We start from the raw sequence: 25,068 nt of genomic DNA on the forward strand, positions 1-25,068 counted from the left end.
CCATGAGTTAAACTCTGCCCCCACCCCACCATCAAGAGCCTATTTCATAATAAATGTTAGACTATTCCACCTTCAAACTTTTCACTTTTCTAGCTCCAAACTCTAGCATTCTTATTCTTACTACTTACACCCTTTCTACTCTTTGATATCCTGGTATATAGCCCGGATGATTTCCTTTGAGCTTCAGGTATGAAGCCACTAACAAAAAAATGTTTAAATCTGTTCTCCCAGGAGCTTAGAGATCTTATGACAACTCCCATAAATCTTAAAAAATGATCATTAAATATTGATTTACTCAATTAATTATAAAAACTTTAGATGTCTAGTATTTGGTCATGTATACTATTTAAAAAATACATCAACAGAAAACTTTCTGAATGTCACTAGACAATGAATTAAGCAAACCTTTATTGAAGCTTAAATTGTGGTACAGAAATACATTTCAACTGATTTAAGTCCAACACCATGAAGAGAGAAATCATGGCACCAAGATTCTCCCTCCTCTATCATACACACTAGGATTAATTTAGATTACTATTCAATCTATAGTCTTCATTTTTCTAGGCTTTGTTCCATACAAATTTGTGCAGTTTCTCAACATTAAATAGAAATCTTAAATCTATTGGGGGGAATGGGGGGGGGAATCAGACCTCAAGCCAATAAATGTTCATCAAATCTACTGGGACACTGTTCAAGAACAAAATACACTTTGAGCATTGGTCCTCATAATAGCACCAAAACATTAGGTACTGGGCGCTAATTACAGAATTGGACTGATCCATTGATTGAAAGCTTCTTCAATGAAGCTCTGAATCAACAACATGTTTAAAAGTCAAAAGTGTTCCAACAACTTGATTTCAAACCAAGTAGAATTTATGTTTAGAAACACTAAAAAAAAGTGTTTCATTTATAAATACGGAAGGAACAAAAACATCACTGCCTCAATCCAGAAAGAATCAAAAATTGTTTGAGGACAAGAAGAAATACAAAATTGAGTCAACTTTGCTCTTTTCTCAGCTGCTTAAATAAATGTCCGTATTAGCAAATACAGCTAAAAGATCCAAACTCTTTTAAGCCTGTATTTCTAGTCATTTCCCACTGACCATTTTGGAATTTTGTATGTTATATTTTATGGATAGCACTCTGCTTCACTGTGTAGTATGTCTGAATCACCTGAACACTTCTCATTCATCACTTGATGTTACTCCATGGTGAAAGAAATACCAGTAAGAGGAACCGTCAGAACGCTATCACATGCATCACAAAGTCACAGAACTTTTTAAGTCACAAAGATGGCAAAGACATCGATTCTGCTTTGAATGAAAGTTTATGGCATATCATTAATAGAAATTAGTGGAAATGGCTATGAAAGTAAAAGTTGAGGTGAATCATCTGAGCTGACTTGACTTGTTGAATCCAACACAACCTTTATCTTAAATCTCCTTGCTAACAAATTTAGTGATAATTCTTTTATACTACTACTTAGCAAGTTAATAAAGGCATGGTACCCATGAGAAGCTAATCTCATTTAATGGGGGGCACAGAGTGGCATACAGGTTCCATACAGTTCTGCCAGTATTCCCTAGTATCAATCTACACCTTCTTTGCTAATCAACACCAGCTTATTTCAAAAGAGCTCATGGTAACGAAAAATGCCAAACTCCCTTGACCTTAAAAGAAAATTAAGCCCAGGGTCCACCCCCCCATTCCCCCTCTGGGGTATAAGGTTAGTGTAAACCCACAGTGTAACAGTGTATTGCTTTATGGAGGGGGTGTGGTTGGGAGGGAGACACCATGGTGAGGAATGAATCAATTAAAGTCACACAAGTATAGGAAGCAGTGAGATAGTAATACACAAAATGGATAACTGCAGTCATTTTCGTAGAGGACTCGACTCGTGGAAGAAGAACTTTGATTGGTGCTGCAAAAACATCTGTATGAAGTAGAAATTGGTTTCAATAACATTAGTAGAGAATATGTTCTAGAAAGTGGAGGTAACTGGATGCAAAATCCTGGTAGCAATTTAATAGAACAGTCCCAGATGGCTAGGCTGAGGCCAACACCTAATGAGGACGAAAGCCTTGTCTGTGGGGAATTTTGGATGATACCTGGAGAAATATTACACTGTGCATAAACCAAATTGAGTTGTTTTCACAAGTGTTGTAAAGTTTCATATAGTAAAAGGTTTTTTCTACATGCACTTCAATTTCACAGCAAGAGTGGCATAGGATACCTAAACACAGAAGAGAGCATTCATGCAAGATATCTAACTCCTTGATATAATAATGCATACAATTCAAAATGATTACACTATCATTACATCTAGGGCTTTCTGCAGCTACAAGGTGGTGGTTATGGAAAGCATGGCCCTTGGTATCAATATCTAAAAAGCAGCCACCACCTTCTTCTATGTGTGTTCTCTTTTTGCGTTTTTTCTTCATTTTTCTTAATCAACTCTGCTGTTGTTGCTGCTTCTTAGCAAAACTGGTAAAAACAAAATTGTAATCATTGAACATAGCGCTCTGGCAATCAAGACGTTTAAAACCTTCAATCTTCTGGGGCGAAGAAAGCACTGTGCGACATTTAGAACTCTGGGGAAAAAAATTAAATTAACCATGAGTGCTTCCAATCTGCAGAAGTATTTTCAAACAAAGCAGTCATGCAATAAATATTTAAGACTACTATTTTAGTCAAACTGTGGCACTGAATATTTTAGCTGACTTCTTAGGGGCAGGATGAAGTGGGACACCTTATGTCCCCCGGCACCCCCCCAAAGGTCTATCAACAGGGAAAATAGGACAAGAGGAGCCCATGAACTGGGTTAGATATAAAAACAAGGACCAACAGAAGTCTAATGAAACACATAAAGCTTCTCATCTACCAAACACCTCAATTAGCAGTACCTCTGAACATCTGACTGATTATGTGCCACCTCAGAATACATTTTCTGACGTGCCTCACTATCTTTATTTTCTGTAAGATTTTACTGTCGATAATAAAATACATTACCTGATTTACAAACAGGGTGGTCACAAATTTTCCTGGCTTGAAGACTTCCACAACTTTCCTGATCAGGTCATCATAGGAGGTCTGACTTAAGTTTGTTTCAAAGCTAACATAAGAAAATTCTGGTTCTGGAGTGATGTGAATAGTCCAATAAGTTCCCTTCGAGAAATAGTTTTGTGTTAATAATGGAAAGGGCACACTTAAATATTTCAATTATTAAGCAAGATATTCTTACTTACATCCGATTTCATTCCATTCATTGAATACCCACAAGGATTGAACAGTGTGGCATCAATGACAGAACCTGGTATCAGGTCACGAATTCCACTCTCCTGGAAAAAAGCCCAAAGACTGAATTAAAAACAAATCTGAAAAATAAATGGAGAATGAGTTAAAATATTTAGTCACCAAGCAGAATACAGAATTATTATTGAAAATGCTTACACGAGTGACATCCTTTGCAGTAACACCATCTTTCATGTAGAACTGGTCCATAACTGCTGGGTCAAGCTCACTCATCAGAATTTCCAGGGTTTGATCTGGCTGATTGATTACCCGACTCTCTGGGAAATCCAAAGTATACAAGTACCTATATAAAAGTACAAAATAGTTTCTAAAAATGACAACTGGAAGTTTAAAGTAAATCTTATGTAGAACAAAACTTCCATCAAATTGGGTCCAACATACCAACAATCAGAATTCATGCGTCCCATACAATATGCTGCTCCATCTGTTGAGGGAGGAGAACGTAAAATAAATTTAACAGATCCATTCGATAGCAAGTAGGCAGGATCCCCCTCACCTTTTAAGAAAAAACTTTACTGGCTGTCATTTAGAGATGCACTTCAGCTAGTGAGTCAGTCTAAATGGTGCTGAGAAAACTATGGTTTACTCTCCCCTAAAACTCCATTAGGAAATGGAATTTGGTCATCCATTTATCTACTCTCTCAAGTAAAAACAAGTTATTTTATGTAATACGTCCTCCTGTCCATAGTGTTTCAAAGCCTCATTAAACACAGTAAATTAATAATTGGTAGATATTTAAACCAAATTATACTCAGCACTCTTATTTATATAACCTACTACAATTTCATATTAGTAGATGAGATAAGAACAGTAGGATAGAAATCTGATTTTCTTTTTAAATCATCCCTGTGAACAACTTTGTGCCATGTTACTAAAATCATCCAGGTTTTCAGCCTCCTTTAGGATATGTTACATTAGATAAACTTTACTTCCCTGTCCTTGAAGCTCAAAAAGGAAGGTCTATAAATAAAAGCTTAGCAAATGGATGGAAAAAATCTTGCCAATTTAGTTTAAGTGACACTATGCTCTCACTAAGTTGACCATTTTTAAGCTAGCTCAATTCCTATACAGAATGCTCGACAGAGTTTCTTAACATGGACCAGTGCCTTAGCATGGGTTTATGAGGTGACTGGGCATTTTTCTGAAGGGATTACAGCCTTCATAACCACTAAGTTAGATATAAATGAGAGCAACTGGCTAGATGAAGATGAGCTCTCCCTCTGGCAGGTGATCAATTCCTTGATTTTCCCCCCATCATTTCAACAACACTTACACAACATACTCCAAAAATTGTAATCAGCTACATTGATACATTTATCTTAACTATATAATGTGCTGCATTTGATACACAGGCGTACACACACACACACACACACACACACACACACACACACACATATATTTGAAAGAATATATCTTCTAACTTTAAGAAAGCAGGATTCAATTCTATTTAAACTTACTTGGGAAAATTGCATTAAGAAACTCTATTTCTTCCTGGAAATTCCGGTGTGGGTACCCTTGGTGAGAAGGCTTCATGAAATTCTTACGAGAATAAAAGAAGCTCTATAAAAGACAGACAGATAATTTCACACACTGAATTCTATCACCTTTCCTAAACCAATCAACTATTTTCTACATGTACATATCAAAATCAAAACTATCTCCACAAATATTTTCCCCAATGACACCTAACATAGTGTTTTTCCTTTAATATGCTTAATAGATGTGTAGTACTTTGCTGGCCGACAAACAAAAGCAAAGGCCACTGTGTCAAACAGCAAGGCTTCAGCCCAATACTCATGGGTTAGTGTTATACAGAGCAACTTTGTTTTTCAGCTGTGAATAGTCTTAACAGAACATTAACCATGTAGATTGTGTCACTGAATTTCTAGAAACTAAAAAATGCCCAACTACTAATGATGGGTCATAACAACTGTAGAGACAAGGTACAATATTTATTTCTAGCGCAGAAGTTTCTTTTTCTTTCTTTGTTTTTGGCTGCGCCATATCACGTGGCATGTGGGATCTTAGCTCCCCGACCAGGGAACTGAACCTGGAACCTTGGCAGTGTGAGCACGGAGTCCTAACCACTTGCCGGCCAGGGAATTCCCTAGAGCAGGAGCTTTCTTTCTTTCTTTTTTTTTTTTTAAATTAATTTATTTTGTTTTATTTAGTTTTTTGGCTGTGTTGGGTCTTCGTTGCTGTGCGTGGGCTTTCTCTAGTTGCGGCGAGCGGGAGCTACTCTTCATTGCGGTGCGTAGGCTTCTCATCGCGGTGGCTTTTCTTATTGCGGAGCACAGGCTCTAGGCACTCGGGCTTCAGTAGTTGCAGCACGTGGGCTCACTAGTTGTGGCTCACGGGCTCTAGAGTGCAGGCCCAGTAGTTGTGGCGCACGGGCTTAGTTGCTCCATGGCATGTGGGATCCTCCTGGACCAGGGCTCGAACCTGTGTCCCCTGCATTGGCAGGCGGATTCTTAACCACTGTGCCACCAGGGAGTCCCTAATCTGAGCTTTATAACAGGCATGTAAGCAAAAATTTTGTGGCAGAACATGTGTATGTTTAGTTTCAAAAGAGTCAGTGATCCAAAAATTAAGAACATATTGCTAAATTTAGATCTTCTTAAAAGGGTCAATAATTAACAAAAACTGTTTTAGGTCCTAATGACAGCTATTCTTTGCCATAGTTAAGTAAATTATTAAAATTCAACATTTGCTTATCAGAACAATTATACCCTAAGTATAAATTCTGATAGCATTCAAGAATTAACTGACTATTGCTCTTTTACATAATCAATTCTTTATTATGAAGACTGGATGATTTTTCTTGCTTTTCTTTTTCTTAGTTTCTCTACCATTCATAGTAATAATATTAAGGAATGAACTACTGAAAGTGTCTGGTTTTCTTTTCTCCCATTTGAGTTTTATCCCAACTCATTCTCTGGTTCCTCCACATTTTTTGCTAGTAATGAGCAACAGGCACTCTTTCTCCTCATGCTGTGAACGTGCTAACCCATTAAAACTGAGCAAGTATACAGATTTATTTACCAGGCACATCACCGAACCCTAACGTTCATGCCCCACCCCTCAAAAGGATAAATGTTTTTTGATTACTTACTTGAATTGAGTCAAACCCACTGTAATCCCTAGCAAGTTTCAACAGGGGAACCAGTGCTTTCAGCAAGAGGGTGGTACCACATGTCTTCAAAATGAAACGTCTCTTGGAGACAAACATGCTACTCTCACTGCAGTTTAAAAAAAGTCACAATATTATAACAATGTTTATGTACTACTGAGATGCTTAATCTATTATTGCACTGTCATTTACAATGTAAATTTTTGGCTAATAATTTTAAATGTTAAGATCTCAAGGAGGCAAATAATGTACTGTAGTATTCTTCCTCTTCTATTATATAAAAATCAGTGTAAGGTTCTAGGACCCCACAGAAACAGAACTTAAATTAGGTATAAAGCATATTAGCTCATCACACAAACTCTCTTTTAGTAGTCAACTTTCCTCCTCACCTAACCTAACCTAACCTAACCTAGGACACTAAATTCACACTTCACCTCATCTTGAACTGCCCACTCTCATGTATTTCTGTAACCATCTCATTACTTTTCATTAGATAATAAGCTCTATGAGGAAAGGAATGTTTGTTTTTACTCACCATTATATCCCTAGGGCCTGGCACATAATAATCATTTGATAAACATCTGTATGTGCCAAGCACAAGCTTCGTAAAAAGCAGGCACCATGTTCAATACAATAGCCCCAAGGCCCATTATAATATTATTATAAGAATTCAATATAGTATCTTTGTACCTATAAAAAGGTTGCATGGCTTTCTTCTCTTACATACAGCAATCCTATTTGTATGATGAAGGTAATTTTCACTTTGCCTGAAGTTCTGAGAGAGAGGCATATACTAAAAAGGAAGACCTGTATCAGGGACCGTGGGCAAAGGAACACTGCCATTCTACCCTCCCCTCCTTCATTTCCTGCTAACCTCAAGGAGGTAGTAAAGATGGCAACCATCTTGAAGAGCTATTAGGTAAGACTTCAAAAACCTACTGCCTAGGGACATCAGAAGTAAACATTTTATTTTACACCATATTTGAAAAAATAAGAGGAAAACAATTATAGAACTAAGATCCAGAAAAATGATTTGCTATTCCATATAAAGTATGATTCAGACTGAAATTGGTTAGCCAACACTTGTTTTACAGGACTTACCTGAGTACATAAGCTTCCTGCTTGTCAGTTTTTGTCACACTTATGATTGAACATTGCACATCCTTCAAAAGTATGTCCCACTCGGATCTATTATTTAACCAAAAAGAGGATGATTAATTCATAACAGTACTCTCATAAAAATTACAAAGGTCTCAAAGGTTTCCGATGATAAGATCACATTTTATATTTGTTGTCACATTCTTGTTCCAGCTTCTCTTATGAATACCAACATTTAGTTTTGTTTCAAAATAATCTATATTGACATATTCACCAAATAAGATGGATACATTTTGCTATAGTATGTTAAAAAAAAAAAAAGCAAACCAAAACCCAGGAAATTATACTACGTATTTGCAATTTATTAAGAAAAAGACAAATGGGGGGGGGGGGGGGGAGACAAATAGACAAAATAATGTAAATAGGCCATGTACAGAGAAAATACCAAAGGCCAATAAACCAAGGGAAAACATTACCTTTCACTAAGTGATTAAAGAAATACAAGTTAAAATGAGATACTTTTTTCGCCTATCAAATTCTGATTTTTTATTGGGGGGGGTGCACCGCACAGCATGTGGGATCTTAGTTCTCCAACCAGGGATCAAACCTGCGCCCCCTGCATTGGAAGTGCAGATTCTTAACCACTGGACTGCCAGGGAAGTCCCTCAAATTCTTATTTTTAACCTTACTATATGAATTACAATTTAAAAAGCATCATTTCCTTCACCAATTAGATTGGCAAAGAGATTTAAAAGTTTGCCAGCAGGTGCTTCCCTGGTGGCGCAGTGGTTAAGAATCTGCCTGCCAATGCAGGGGACACGGGTTCGAGCCCTGGTCTGGGAAGATCCCACATGCCGCGGAGCAACTAGACCCGTGAGCCACAATTACTGAGCCTGCGCGTCTGGAGCCTGTGCTCCGCAATGGGAGAGGCCGCGATAGTGAGAGGTCCATGCACCGCGATGAAGAGTGGCCCCCGCTCACCGGAACTGGAGAAAGCCCTCGCACAGAAAGGAAGACCCAACACAGCCATAAAAAAAAAAAAAAAAAAAAAAAAGTTTGACAGCAGAAGTAAGCTGGTACTCTCACACAGTTTTGATACTATTTTCTGCTATCAAATCGGCAGCTAATCACAATGCCCAGTGCTGTTTAAAGGTCTAGAAGCATTGTCAAAAAAACCAAAAAATGCCTTTGGCTGACAATTCAATAGTACAAGCATACCCATAAGATCTTGGGAATACTGTTACACTCTATCTAATGGGATGACAAAATGCCCATTTCAACAAAGTTGAAATGCAGTAAGGCAGTAGACAGCAAAAAAGGAAGTCATGGGCTAGTCTTAATCTACCCGATTGAGACCTAAGGTAGTGCTTCCTCTTCAGTGTGCCCACTATAAACAGAAAGTTAACATAAAATATTCCCACAGGACAGTTTAAAATGACCAGATTAAAGGCTAGCAATATGTTTTAAGCCTCTTAATATTTGGCAACTCATTCTTGTATACCCAAGAAAATGGCATATTAAAGTTTTCTTTCCCAGTTAAGACCTTGTGAGAGAAATCCTGAACAGCACAGCCAGCACAGAAATAGGTATGCTTATTCTTTTGTATTAAAGGCAAACATAATACCAATCAATCCTGCTAGAATTTTGTGCCTGTTTCATCATTTTTCTAAAAGAAAATATTATTGGCCCAATGGGCTATTGGACGACCAGTCACAAGGCAGTAGTAATTCCTCCCACTGGTAGATTAAATTGAACATTACTCAGACCCATCTGAAAACTTAAATGATTTAGCCTTGCTAATGATTAATTATAAAGCCTATTTGCCCGTAACTTTATCAAGCAACTTTTTTTTTTTTACAAAGCAACTTTTAAAAAGAGCTAACAATTACTCTTTTTAAAAGGTGCTAATGATTGTTTATATAAAGAGGAAAATACATATTACACTTGGCCATGTTTTTGCAGTTTGTTTCAAATTTAAAAAATGGTTCAATTTGTTGTTTAGGGAAGGAAAAACAGTTGCAATTAAGACCCAGTTCTGAGTTAACACAAATTTATAGATTGTCTTAGGTACTGAAGTAGTAGCTATCAGTTTCATATTTCTAAGATTCAAAGGTCACTAATGTGCAAACAACATTCCAGAACCCACAGTATTTCAATTCCACAAAGAATATGCCTTCATGCAAAAAGGAATAACCAGAACTAAAGGAAAACATGAGGCTCTTATTGAAGCTATTGCTTTTCTGCTTTGTGACATTTCTTACAATTACCCCTGGGCTTGGTTTAATAAAACCTACCTCACATGACTGATAAGAATAAATTACATAATGCATACAAAATTTACCTACTAGATAGTAAGAATTCAAATACTGAATATGAAGGTAAATAATAAAAATACCCACTATAAACATTAGAAGCATTAAGTAAAATTCTGGAGCACAGGGATCTCTTTAGAGATCTAATTCAGATCTTCCAATAATGCTACTGGCTAATGTCATTACCTACTGACTTCCCACTAGAATTAAGCACTCCTGCAAATATTCTCTTCTATCCACGGGACATAACATAAATAGTGAATAGAACTGAGAAGGGATGATTAAAGTTAACTACCCTCCCCCAATTGTATTCAGATATAGTTGACATACAGCACGGTGTACGTTTCAGGTGCCCATCATCATAGTGATTTCACCTATGTATACTGCAAAATGACTACCGCGATAAGTTTAGTTAGCTTTCATCACCTCACATAAATACAATTAAAAAAAAAAAAAGCATTAAAAGAAAAAAATTTTTTTCGGTGTGATGAGAACTCAGGGTTTATTCTCTTAACATTTTCTTCACATATCATACAGCAGTGTTAACTACAGGATGTTAAGACTTTTAAATGTGTTCTGTGGCTGAGCTAGATATAGTATAACAAGAACTTTTCCTCTCTTGTGTAGCTTTTTTTCCTGGACTTAGAAGCTGTCTTGCTTTTTCATTTGCTTCTGTTTTCTACACACTTATCCAAATTTATCCTCAGATGTTCTCCCAAATGTCTCCTCTTTCAATGTTTCTTTCTTTTTTTTTTTAAAAGATTATTTTTTTTAAATTTATTTATTTTTTGGTTGTGTTGGGTCTTCGTTTCTGTGCGAGGGCTTTCTCTAGTTGTGGCAAGCGGGGTCCACTCTTCATCGCAGTGCGCAGGCCTCTCACTATCGCGGCCTCTCTTGTTGCGGAGCACAGGCTCCAGACGCGCAGGCTCAGTAATTGTGGCTCACGGGCTTAGTTGCTCCGTGGCATGTGGGATCTTCCCAGACCAGGGCTTGAACCCGTGTCTCCTGCATTGGCAGGCAGATTCTCAACCACTGCGCCACCAGGGAAGACCCCTCAATGTTTCTTTTAAGTGGTTCTTGGCCAAGAATAGGGTGCTAAGACTTAGCTAGTCAGAAGTTCTATGCTTGTTTAGTGGACCTCTCTCTATCTAGGCTGTTTCACTGGGGAACTCCGTTGTTTTTTTGTTGTTGTTCTTTCCTGGGTAGGTCAGATTACCCAAATATTCGGTTCTCTTGCCTGGAGCATATTAAGATTTCTGGTAGGTAAAAGAGCTGATAAAGGGCTAGGGATCTCACACTCAGTATAAACTTTTTATTCTGTTTTCAGTGTAGTGACTCTACCCCTCAACTGTACCTGCTTCCCTTACTTCAGAAAGATCCTGTTTTACTCTCTCCAAAGAGTAAACTATTATCTAATCTTCAGATCTCCTGGGATCCCCCCTTCTCATCTGACACATTATATGATAAAGACACAATGAGGGACTTCCCTGGTGGCGCAGTGGTTAAGAATCTGCCTGCCAACGCCAGGGGACACGGATTTCAGCCCTGGTCCGGGAAGATCCCACATGCCGCAGAGCAACTAAGCCTGTGCGCTACAACTACTGAAGCCCTCGTGCCTAGATCCTGTGCTCTGCAACAAGAGAAGCCACTGCAATGAGAAGCCCGCGCACTGCAATGAAGAGTAGCCCCGCGGCTCGTTGCAATTAGAGAAAGCCCGCGGGCAGCAACAAAGACCCAACGCAGCCACACACACACACACACACACACACACACACACACACACACAAGACACAATAAGAATAATTAAAGCAAATAAAGTGTACATTGACAGATATATAGATAACTAATTCACCCAAATCAAGCCACCTGAGAGTGAACAAGAACCTTATAATTATGCTGAGACAACAGTTGCAAATTTTGACTGTTCTGGATACTGCTGAATGGATTTCACTCTACCTAGAACCTCTGTCCCCACCTCCCTTCTTCCAGCTCAAGTCACCCCACTACCCCCACCAGATCAAATCTGCCATTAAAATGTTTTAAAACTAAGAAGGCTTACCTAAGTGCTTTAGTTGTGTGGCTATTTTGGTATTCATGTTAATCCCACCAGAATCATTCCATGTAGTTAGGGATTGAATGTCTTACTGTCTCCATCCTCAGTGCCTAGCCCAGTTCACAGCAGGCCCTAAAATATTTGTTGCATCTGGCAATAATTTTGATTAGATCTTATAAACTTGCTAAAAAATCAAAAAGCCTTAAATTTAAAAAAATCTAAACTGCTACATGATCCTATTCAGTTTTTTAAATTTGTCACCATAATAATTCAGGTATTTAGATGGTGAGTTCTTAAAAAGAAAAAATAAAAGATTCATTTAACAGAATTATTCTGTTAATGAGCTACAGATATATATTCCACTTGAAATGCTATCTTAACCTGCATAAATGAAGCTTAGTCATTTCACTGTCCAATATCTTAGCTGTTATAGAACCCGTTCATTATAATGAACCTAGACATGGACTATTTTCTCAATTATTTTTTCTGCATCACACTCCTCTTTCTGTGAATCTGACACAAAATGTTAAAACTTTTGGTTTGTCCCACCAGGATCTGTTCATTTTCAGTCTCTATCTTTTCTCTGTTGTTCACACTGGGCAATTCCTACTGATCTGTTTTCAAGTTCACTCACTCTTCTGTCATCTCTATTCTACTAAATAAAGCCCATTCAGTAAACTTTTTATTCCAGTAGTTATTTTTTAGTTCCATCTTGTATTTCTCTGCTAAGACTTCTAAGTGTTCTCCTTACTTCTTATAGAATGGTTACAATAGATGCTTTTAAATTTTGATCTGCATCACCTAGAGGCTGGAGTCTATTGACTGTCTTCCTTTGAAAGAATTTCCTGGTCATTTATTTGTATGTCGAGTAATTTATGATCGCATCCTGGACATCACATTATATGATTTTACATCTCCTTTAAATCCTATGGAGCATGCTGATTTTAAAGAACTGTGTTAGGGGACTTCCCTGGTGGGGCAGTGGTTAAGAATCCACCTGCCAATGCAGGGGACGTGGGTTTGATCCCTGGTCCGGGAAGATCCCCCATGCCATGGAGCCCGTGAACCACAACTACTGAGCCTGCGCTCTAGAGCCTGCGAGCCACAACCACTGAAGCCCGTGTGCCTAGAGTCCGTGCTTTGCAACAAGAGAAGCCACCAATGAGAAGCCCATGCACCACAATGAGGACCCAACGCAGCCCAAAAAAAAAAAAAAAAAAAATTGTGCTAGCAGACAGTTGAAATGGTTAAGTTCAGTCTTGTTCTTATCCAACTTCTATGGGTTATGTTACTATTTCAGAGTTATGAAAGCCATTGCTATGGAATTCTGAGCTGTCCTGCATATGTGCCACCCAGTGGCCAATCTGTCAGTTTTCAAAGCCTTTGATACACTGTTTAGGGTCAGATCCACACATGAGCAGCTAAGGAGTGTTCATATAAATCATTAAGGGATCACCATCTTCACCTCTTTCTCTCCATAATCTCCACAACAACTTCTGGCTCAAGGTGAGGGGGGGGGGGGGGTTGGGGTGGTAGTGAAGATGGCCTGCTTCTTGGTCCTCTGGCTAGAAAGTCAAGGCTTTAGTTTCCCCACTCTGCAGCAGTCTGCTACAGGACTGCCTGAGCTGTGGCAGGAAAGAACAGAAAAAAAGCAAAGCAATACGAAAATAAAAAAGGGGTTTTCCCCACTCTCTCTAACCCAAAGGGGCCCCCCTTCCCTTCCTTCTTTGCATTCCAGAAAAAGACCTCTCTTAGAGCTCAGTCTGTGTGCAGTTCCAGGTTTCTGGCAGCTTTTGAGACCACCCCAGGAGATACCAGAGAAAAAAAGAAACAAACTCACGGCTATTTCAGTGATACTCTGAGTTTTGGCTTCCTTCACCAATTCACCTAACATTTACTTTTCAGAGTTCTCAGATAGCTGCTCCATGCATTCTGTCCAGGTTTTTTAGTTGCATTTAGTGAGAATAGAGTGTGCTTATTCCATCTTGATGGAACAAGAATGCTCTTGCACTCATTCATCACTGTTAATAAATTCTGCAACCAAACTCTTCCTCACCTAACAGAAACCTTCAAGTAGGATTTTTCAAAGTCACAGGATGAAAGGAATTGCTTTAAAATACCCTAAGCCAAACACAGTTGAACAGTCTACCAACCAAGTGATTATAAAAACACAATCTTAGGAAAACTGTTGGCTCAAAAAAATAATAAATCAAAGGGCAGGAAAGATGCAACAGTGATACAGAATTGAAGAAGTTAATACAATGCCATACATGAACACAAAGAGGAAGGAGAAAACCAAACAGCTGAGAATTTCAGCAGATTATTAATATCACATTTCTGAGGGGAAAATAAGCCTCCTTTTGTAAATAAAGCTTTTTTTGGATCCTAGCCACACCTAGATCATGATAAATATCCCAAATAGTATGCTCTTTACAAATGACAGTACATGGATTGAATGATCTTAGTCACTATGCCAGAAAAGTAAAACATTAATGGCATGCCGTATTTTATAAGTTTTCTTAAAGAGTCTGTGGTCTAATAAAAATAGAACAAACTGGGGTGTTAACACGGGAAAAGAGCAATTAAAATGACAAGAGACTTCTTTTTTTTAACCACCTTGTTAGTGTTAAACCAACACTAACAAGTGCTTTTTTTTTTTTTTAATTAATTTATTTATTTATATTTATTTTTTGGCTGTGTTGGGTCTTCGTTTCTGTGCGAGGGCTTTCTCTAGTTGCGGCGAGCGGGGGCCACTCTTCATCGCGGTGCGCGGGCCTCTCACTGTCGCGGCCTCTCTTGTTGCGGAGCACAGGCTCCAGACGCGCAGGCTCAGTGGTTGTGGCGCACGGGCTTAGTCGCTCCGCGGCATGTGGGATCTTCCCAGACCAGGGCTCGAACCCGTGTCCCCTGCATCGGCAGGCAGATTCTCAACCACTGCGCCACCAGGGAAGCCCGACAAGAGACTTCTATGTCATCTGATTCAATAACACTTGTAATGGCTAACTGAGTACTTTTTTTTTTTTTGGCCACACCACACAGCTTGTGGGATCTTAGTTCCCCGACCAGGGATTGAACTGGGCAACCGCAGTGAAAGCGCCTAGTCCCAACCACTGGACCGCTAGGGAATTCCCCTGGCTACACTCTTTAATGTAAAAATTTAAGAAGTAAACACCTCAGGTCAAATGACCTTTAACAAAAGTTCAAGACTAATTGGGAAAACAGTCTCTTGAGTAAATGGTGTTGAGAAAACGGGATCTGCACACAAAAGAATGAAATTAGATACTTACCTTACACCATATAACTCAAAATGGATTTAAACACCTAAATTAACAGACTTCCCTGGTGGTCCAGTGGCTAAGACTCCTCACTCCCAATGCAGGGGGCCCCCAGGGTTCGATCCCAGGTCAGGGAACTAGATCCCACATGCCACAACTAAGAGTTCGCATGCTGCTGCAACTAAAGATCCCACATACCGCAACGAAGATCCCCCGTGCCGCAACTAAGACACAGCGCAGCCAAATAAATAAATAAATAAATAAATATTTAAAATGTTAAACACCTAAATTAAGACACAAAACACCTATAAGAAAACATAGGGAAAAACTTTAGGACATTGGATTTGGCAAAGCTTTCTTGGATGTTACACAAAAAGCACAGGCAACAAAAGCAAAAATAGGCATATGGAACTACATAAAACTTAACTTTTATGTATCATAGGAAAACACTCAATAGAGTGAAAAGGCAGAATTGGAAAAATATTTGCAAATCATACATCTTGTAAGAGGTTAATATCCAGTATAAATAAAGAACTCCAACAACAAAAACAAATAACCCAATTTAAAAGTAGGCAAAGACTTAAATAGACAATTCCCCAAAAACAAAGATATACAAATGGCCCACAAGCATGTAAAAAGATGCTCAACACCACTATTATAAGAGAAACGCCATCACATTCTTGATACCACCTCACACACATATGGATGTCTGCTATTTAAAAGGAAAAATGAAAGAACAAGTGTTGGCAAGAATGTGGAGAAATTTTAACACTTATGCACTATTGGTGAAAATGTAAAATGGTGCAGCCATTATGGAAAACAGTATGGACATTCCTCAAAAATTTAAAAATAGAATTTACCACATGATCCAGCAATTCTATTTTTGGGTATATATACAAATAATACAAAACAGGATCTGGAAGAGATACTTGCACATCCATGTTCACTGTTACTCACAATTGTCAAGAGAAGGAGGCAACCCAAATGTCCATCAAGGGATTAATGGATAAAGACAATGTGGTGTAATACATAAAATGGATTATGTGGCCTTAAAGGAAATCCTATCACATGCTTCAACATGGATGAATCTAAGAATTTTATGCTAAGTGAAATACACCAGTCACAAAAGGATGAATACTGTAGGTTTCCACTTAAATGAGGTACTCAATACATTTATATGAAGTATCTAAAGTAGTCAAAATCATAAAGAAAGGTGATTGCTAAGGGCTGGGGGAAGAGGGGAGGGGAAATTAGTGTTTAATGGGTAGTTTGTTTTGCAAAATGAAAAGTTCTACAGGGCTTCCCTGGTGGTGCAGTGGTTGAGACTCTGCCTGCCAATGCAGGGGACACGGGTTCGAGCCCTGGTCTGGGAAGATCCCACATGCCGCGGAGCAACTAGGCCCGTGAGCCACAACTACTGAGCCTGCGCGTCTGGAGCCTGTGCTCCACAACAAGAGAGGCCGCGATAGTGAGAGGCCCGCGCACTGCGATGAAGAGTGGCCCCCGCTTGCCACAACTAGACAAAGCCCTTGCACAGAAACGAAGACCCAACACAGCCATAAATAAAATAAATAAAATTAAAAAAAAAAAAGAAAAGAAAACGCTCCCTATTAAAAAAAAAAAAACGTTCTACAGATCTGTTGCACAACAATGTAAACATACTGAATACTGCTGAATTGTACACTTAAACACTGTTAGACTTTTTAAAAAATCAATTAAAAGAAGTAAATGATGGAGGGAACAGCATGCTATACAAGCAGGTGGAAGAAACCCTTTAGAGCAGAGTTTCGCTCTTATCACTTAAGATTCTACCCTCAGATACTGTAGGTCAGATACTCTGCAGATGGTGCCTGGAAACCTGCATTTACTTAAAAGGCCTCCAGGTGATTAGATTCCTCTAATGGATTTCTTCCTTTAAGCAAAAATCACTGGTTTCAGGACTATCAAGTAATTTACCCAAAAAGCCACCCAACTGAACTATTTGAAGCTTCCCTACTGCGACCTTAGCTAATAGCTTGACTTACCTGTTTCAGAGACTCTCCTTATCACATTACATTCAGGCCTCAACACCATACCCAAGGTAGTAGTACTAGTAATAATAGTAGTCTGAGTCAAACCCATCCTAGAACATGAGATTATTCTTTAGCAACGTCTAGGCTGACCAGAATTTAATTCAGATTATCCAGAGAAATAAGCTTTTATCTTTTGTTCAAAGAAATCAACCCAGAATGCACTGTTAATTATAATCAGAGTACTAAGTTCTCCATCTCAAACTTTACCTAAAAATTAAATGAGTATAATTACTGCTACATTCATTTGATTATTACTTTCAATGTGTACCTCTCAAAGAAAGGTGGTTTAAAGATAGCAGTTCAAACTTTTCTGAAACTGCTGTGAGGAGTGTAATAAGAAGCTTAATTCAATAAGAAGCTTTTCACTCCGAAACATTTACGCTAAAAGGTTTTTTGGCAATGGGTTGTAAATTCCTTAAATGTAAATTATTGATATTGCAATATGGTGCAGTCATTTAGACAAGTAAGGCATGAGTTCTGGGAAAGTTAATGCTGAGGTGCAATTTACTATTTTTGCAACTGCCCCCAGTCCTTTACTGAAGATTTTATTTTAGCTTACAAATTTGAGTGAAGGAAAGAAAGAATAGCAGAACATGCCACTAGTCCTAAATGTCTTTTCCAATATTAACATTATAGATTGTAGTTTTCATATTTTTACATAACTAAAACACCTCTAACCTTCCCACAATTAGTAAAATATTTATTCTCTTCACCTTCATCCACTACAATTTCCCATGTGAACCTACCTCATTACTAAGAATATATAGCTCAGGTCTGAGATGAATTCTAAAGCAAAAAGGAAAGCCAATTTTAGAGTCCTGAAAGATCAGATTAAACTATCTTTCCTCACCAAAATTTCTTATTTTCTAACATACTTCCTCCCCATAGCTGCCATTTCTTATAAAAAGGCTTTTGTTTGGTCCAGGATTTTAGTCCGGCAACTCTAAGACATTATGGAAATAGACATAAATGGTCTATTTCTATTCAACATCATTTGAAATCTGAAAAACTTAGTAGAGGAAACTGCAGGTTAAACCTAATATACTACTCCCTCTTTTTATATTTCAACTTTAATTACTGTGTGAAATAAGTCAGTTTTAGAACATATCATCTGTTCCTTATTCATTTGGGTGTCTGGACTACTGCTTTTCTCCAACATTTTGTTAACCAGTATTATTTAACCCAAGCCATACCAGAAAAGATTTTCTTTCTTAAAAAAAAAAACAAAATCTATATAATGTGCCCCTTTTGTCTCCCTTGAGAAATTAGTAAAAAAAAAGATTCTCAGTATTATGTCATTTGTTCAGATTACACTGAAGGTAAATGCTACAATTCTACTAAATGGCCTACAGGAGAGTGGGAAATGTTTAACAGAAAGTGGGTTCCAGGGAATTAACTCTCTGGCGGTCCAGTGGTTAGGACTGCGCGCTCTCACTGCCAAGGGCACGGGTTCCATCTCTGGTTGGGGAACTAAGATCCCACAAGATGAGCAGTGATGCCACCCCCCCCACACACACAAAAAAAGAGAGTGGGTTCCAGCTTGACTTGGAGTTAAAGCTTGGAAAGAGGGGCCAACTTTGCTTCATGTGCTTTCTATTCCCTCATACCATATTAAAAAATCAATTCCAGATGGATTGCAGATCTAAATATGAAAAGTAAAACAAAGTTTAGAGAGAAAAAATAACATCTTCGTTACCTCAGGATGAGCAAAGATATCTTAACTAGGATACAAAACCACTAACCATTAAAGGTGAAAACACTGATAAATGGGACTACATTAAAATTATGAACTTTTGTTTCAAAAGCTATCATTAGGGCTTCCCTGGTGGCGCAGTGGTTGAGAATCTGCCTGCTAATGCAGGAAACACGGGTTCGAGCCCTGGTCTGGGAAGATCCCACATGCCGCGGAGCAACTGGGCCCGTGAGCCACAACTACTGAGCCTGCGCGTCTGGAGCCTGTGCTCCGCAACAAGAGAGGCCACAATAGTGAGAGGCCCGCGCACCGCGATGAAGAGTGGCCCCCACTTGCCACAACTGGAGAAAGCCATAGCACAAAAACGAAGACCCAACATAGCAATCAATCAGTCAATAAAGAAATCTTAAAAAAAAAAAAAAAAAAAAAGTTGCTTAAAAAAAAAAAAAAAAAAAAAAGCTATCATTAATAAAATGAAAAAGGAAACCAGAGGGTATAAAATATTTGTAATACACATACTGGACAGATAATTCATCCATAATATATAAAGAACTCCTGCAAACTGAAAAATCATCCCAAAAGAAAAACAGGCTGACTTGAACAAGCATTTCACAAAAGATAGCCAAATGGTGAATAAAGATATGAAAGGATGCTCAACTCCATTAGTCTGAAGGGAAATGCATAGACCACCATATACCCACAATAATAACTAAAATTAAAAAGACAATATAAGTGTTGGATGAAGATATGGAGCAACCAGCACCCTTATGCTGACTATATGCACACCCTATGACTTAGCAATTCCATTCCTAGGTATGTGTATGTTTAACAGGAAGGCATACATATTGCTCACTAAAAGACACTTACACTAGTGTTCATAGCAATATATTTGTATTAGCAAACTAGAAACCACTCAAATACCCGTATTAACAATAGATTTGATAAACTGTGGCACATGGACACAAAATACAACATTGAGAATGAACTAAAAAACCTCAAACATAATGCTGACCAAAGGAGGCATAATGCATACTAAATGACTCCATGTTATATATAAAATGGGGAAAACTAATCTACGGTGTGTTAGAAATCAGGATAGTGGTTCCCTTAGGTAGAGAGGGAAATAGGTTACAATTGGAAGGAGGTACAAGGGGGATTTCTGGCTAGTTACAGTCCTTAGATTTGAGCGCTGGTTACATGGATGTGATCAATTTGTGAAAATCAGACATGTACTTATGAGTATTTATTTATTTAGGCTGTGCCGGGTCTCAGTTGTGGCACTTGGCATCTTCATTTAGGCGTGCGGGATCTTTTCGCTGCAGCATGAACTCTTAGTTGCGGCATGCATGCGGGACCTAGTTCCCCAACCAGGGACTGAACTTAGGCCCTCTGCATTGGGAGCATGGACTCTTACCCACTGGACCACCAGAGAAGCCCATGATTCTCTTAACTTTTGTGTTATGCTTCAATAAAAAGCTCAAAAAACCCAAAATATCTGTATTCAGAAGATATGCTGTTTTACTATTAGTCAGATTTTTCATATCATATTGTTTAATTTTGGCAGATTACCACTTTCTCCAGCTCTGCTGGAATATTTCCTTCAAAATGGCCCTATGGTTTTTTTTTCTCTTGGTTCATGTCTGTGGAATAATTTTCATGTCACAAATTCTTCAAACCCCATACTGCTTCCAATTAAATATTTTTTTGGATCCTTATACCTGATGACAGCAGAATCTTTTCTATAAAACTATTTCAGCAGCTTTTCAAATTCTCCAAATTCATATTCATCGTTGTTACTGTACAAAGAATTTGGGGACATATAGTACTCTAAACTTCAAATTCATTTGAATCTTTTCATTTACATTAGATTTACAAGATTCTTGACATACACGTATACCTGTGAAACTATCACAAAACACTGACCACATGCATCATCCCTAAAAGGTCCCTCATGCCTCTCCGTAATCCACCCTTCCCCCTTAACTCCATCCTCAGGCAACCACTGATCTGCCTGTCAGATTCTTATGAATTTTCTGGTTTTATAGACATGAAATCTTACAGTATAGTACTTCTTGTGAGGCTTATTATTTTTTCTCCAGCACAATTATTTGTTGCATGTATCAATAACAGTTCATCTCTTTTTTTTATTACTGAGTAGTATTCTATCGTATGAATAATCATAATTTGTTTATCTATTTGCTTGTTAATAGAGACCTGTTTCCAGTTTGGGGACTACTGAAAAATAAAGCTGTTATGAATACATTCATGTAAAAGTCTTTGTATGGACACATTTCCTGTTCACTTGGGCAGATACATGAGTGGACTAGACTGGTTGGATCATATGACAGATGTATTAACTTAATAAGAAACTGCCAAACCATTTTCCAAAGTGTATATACTGTTTTCCATTCCCATCTGCAGTGCATGAAAATTCTGATTCCTTCACAGCTTGTCAGGGGTCTGATATCAAAATTATACAAACCCCAAAAGGAACTGTGATGTGTATTCCCTTTCTGTTAACTATTAGAATGTATGAAGAAGGTTGGAATTATTTCTTCCTTGAATGTTAGAACACTCCAGTATAACCATCTGGGCCTAGATTTATCTTCATGGGATGATTAATGATTAATTCAATTCATGCAATGGTTATAGGACTATTAAGATTTTCTGTTTCTTCTTGCATCAGTGTGGAAAAGTATTTTTCTAGGAACTTTCCCATAATATCCTTGTTATCTTTTAATCGATAGTGATACCCTCTTAGGACATCTTAACCCTTTCCATAACCTTAAGTTTTATGTTTTATAAACAGTGTAGTTGTTAACTTTATTCCAGTCTGTTAGTTAATGTCTTTTGACTATGACTTTTGTCTATTTGCATTTTGGCAGTATTACTGAGATTGGAGATGTGAGGTAAGGACAAGGAAGGATTTTCTGGCTTCCAAACTTTTATATCATTGAAAAAAGAACAAAGCTACTAAAGACTGATTATTCCGTGGAAGAATTAAGGTTTAACTTCATTAAGCAATCCAAAACTCACCATCTCCTCTACTTGAATAAAAATACATCAACTTGGTAGAGCACCCTTTAATGTTAAGTATCTGATATACTTTCTCCTCCAGCCTGGTTTGCTTAAAGAAAGGAAAAGAAAAAAGATTCTGCCCTTAAGGGCAAAGAATCAAATATAAAGATGTTAACACTTATGGCTACTATTTGTCAGTCAGTTTTTATGTACTATATATGTATTAACCCACTTAATCTTCACAATTACCCTATGAGGTAGGTACCATTATTTTCTCCATTTTAGAGACATGGAAATATCAAACAGCTAGCTATTAGATGATATCTGAATTCAAATCTAGACATGCCATAGGTCATGCATGAACCATCTCATTATGCATTACTCTTCTGGATGACTGATAAGTCTTCTGTGGTCTCTGGGGCCTGCACCCCACCTCCTCGGAGACCAGAAGCCAGTGATTTTCTCTGGCCAGGCCATTGATTTTAGGTGATGTATCAAGCATGTATTGTTTTTCAGGTACTTTTTTTTAAACCTCCTAATAAATAACCTAACCAGTTGATCTCTGCCTGACAGGTCACTGAAAAATGTTCCTCGAAGGTTACCAACGGACATCTCTGTTAAATCCAATAGATGTTTCAACAGCTGAAATGTGCTAAACTCTCACAACAGTGATCTAACAAATTTTAAGTGTCTACAAAACGTATGGCACTAAATCACGAATTCAACAAAACTGAACATCCTGTCCCTGAAGGTATAAATTTTGCCATCATTTTAAGATCCACACTGAAGCAGTAAAACAATTTCAGCTGATTAAAGTACAAAATCGGTTCTCAAACATTTAAAGAAAGCAAGTTGCCCATTTATAAGCCTTTCTCCTCCTTGATTCAGGGAACTCTTAACCAAAAAAGCCCAAGCTTAAATTCTGGCATTTTTGCCCAAGAACTCGGGGAGGAAACACTCCCTTCCCTTTATTAAGAACGTGTGCTTACAAATAAAGCTTCAACCCATTTAAAGAGCCAGAGCAGAAAATTTTGTTATTCATTTATAAGACTGTTCTTACTCATTAGTTCTTCCTGACAACATTTTCTAGATAATCCCATCACAATCGTTCTACCAAAGGCGTATTACCAACACCACGGAGCTTTCCCATCTGTGAAATGGAGGAAATACTAAGCTTCCCCATATTTGTAAGTAACTGCTTCCTATAAACATAAAGTGCTTAGAGTAAAGGACTATATTAAGACATTTTGAGTGTCGCACAAAGCTTGAAAAATGAAACCGGTCACACTTTAGCTAACGCGATGCTCTTCTACAGGAGATTCCTTCAACATAGACCGCCTTAAAGTCCCGGCAGCACGTGTCCGCCTGGATTCCCTTCTCCAGTTGCTTTTTGTCAGAGAAGGCGGTGAGCGCAGCCAACATTCCTGAAACGCCCATTGGCCCACACCCCGGGGCCAGGCTCCCGGTCGGGCCAACGAGCTCATTGGTCGTCGCCTCTCAATGAAGCGGCCGCGCCGGCTCCGCCGCCGCCGCACGGCCACTCTAGCTGCACTTGTGCGCGGAGGAGCCTAGAAAGCCGAGGGGTGCTTAGCGAGCCCAGCCGTGGGGAGCCGGCCCATCCACCTCCGGGGTCGCCTGCGCCCTAGTCTGCGATTGGATCAAGGCCACTACAAGACCTCTCCTTTTCTGCGCGATCGCCCAGCTCTCTCGCGTGACTGCCCGGGGTGGGAGGCTGGGGCCCCAGATTCCTTTGCTGGATTAGGCATTAAAGGTATTATGTCCGAGCTCGGACGGGCCTCTAGCCCGTGAATACAGGCAAGCCTCACTCTACCCCGCACCTCGCCCGGACCCCGCCGACTCGGTAACAGGTTACACAACCCAAGGTCAAGAGAGTCGGGAGCAAACCTCGGTGGGCTCCCCGGGCCGCCCCGAAAAGGCTTTGGTGCAGAGCACGTTAGGGCGGCGGTGGGGCCCAGCCACTGCGACACAGCTGCTCCCGCCCAATCCCCGCCGCCCGGGCGCCACATGCTGCCAGCGCCGACCGCGGGCGGGAGGCCTGCTCGTCAGCCCCTCGGCCCGGCCCCGGGTGGGCCCCCTCCTCCCGCCGCACGCGGAGAGAACGACTCGGACTCCTGTCCCTCTCCCTCCCTCCTCCATTCCCGAGGCAGACACGCCCGAATTAGCGCCTGACTAAGCCCGCCGAGCCACACCTGCTGGGAGGGAGCCCGCGCGGCCCCCACCCCCGGGCACCTCACCCGGGGCCCCGAACCGCCAACTCCCGCGGAGGGGGAGGTTAAGTTGGGAGGCGAGGGCCGCCAAACCACCCCGAGCGGCGCCGCCCGCTGCCCCGCACGCCGCGCGGGGGACGTTACCTGAGCACGCGGCGGCGCCGGCCTTCTCCCCTCCCCCCGGGCAGCGCCCGGCCCTGCAACGGTGGCGGGAGAAGCCGGCTCGGGCCGCGCGTGGACCTGGCCGCTCCCGCCAGCGCGGGGCCGCCCTCCACGGCCGCCCAAACGACCCCCGCCCGCGAACCTGCCCTCACCTGAAGGCTGCGGGAACCCAGCCCCCGCCCCCCAGCCTGGGGCTGGTCCCTCCCAGGCGGCGACAGCCCCCAGACCCGACTGTGGGCGAGAGCCCCGAGCACCCACCTTGGGATGGTGCGAAGATCCCCAGATCCTTGGTTTGCGTCGGGTTGCTGCCTGGAGAACCAAACCTCCAGCAGCTTCTCGGTCCCTTCGAAAAAATGTGCAGCTTCCATCACCGTGAGACTAGCGAACAACCAACAACCACAGAAAATCAACTAAATTAAATCTCTTCTCCCGCCGCTGCCGCCGCCGCTGCGGATTGTTCCAGCTGTGTTACTAAAGTTCAGGTTCCTTTTTTGCTATAATTTTATATTAACTTTTTTAAAAAAAAGGGTTAATAAAATTTTCCCGGCTTTTTTTTTTTTTTTTTTTTTTGTGAGCGAAAGTTGAACGTGAGTCTGTTGGAAATAGAGGCAGATACAGCTCAGTCTCTTGTAGTCCGCTGTTTCCCCGTTAGAGAGAGTAGAGCGAGCGCTAGCTAATGTCGCCGGCCATACTGTGGGAGCGAGTCCGCTGC

The 25,068-nt window shown here is 39.9% G+C and overlaps 1 protein-coding gene across 1 annotated transcript; it reads right to left on the minus strand.

Moving 5' to 3' along the window:
• Positions 1-391: 391 nt before the first annotated feature.
• AMD1 (adenosylmethionine decarboxylase 1) lies at positions 392-25,068 on the minus strand. The gene is made up of 9 exons (XM_057528138.1): positions 24,615-25,068; positions 7,547-7,633; positions 6,428-6,554; positions 4,773-4,875; positions 3,694-3,736; positions 3,451-3,595; positions 3,246-3,338; positions 3,010-3,165; positions 392-2,591 (listed from the first exon to the last, which is right to left on the minus strand). Exons 1-9 carry the CDS (start codon positions 24,722-24,724, stop codon positions 2,451-2,453), a joined length of 1,005 nt encoding a protein of 334 aa, XP_057384121.1. The 5' UTR covers positions 24,725-25,068; the 3' UTR covers positions 392-2,450.

This window comes from Balaenoptera acutorostrata, chromosome 14, assembly GCF_949987535.1.
Source record: "Balaenoptera acutorostrata chromosome 14, mBalAcu1.1, whole genome shotgun sequence".
In the NCBI taxonomy this organism is placed as follows: domain Eukaryota; kingdom Metazoa; phylum Chordata; class Mammalia; order Artiodactyla; family Balaenopteridae; genus Balaenoptera; species Balaenoptera acutorostrata.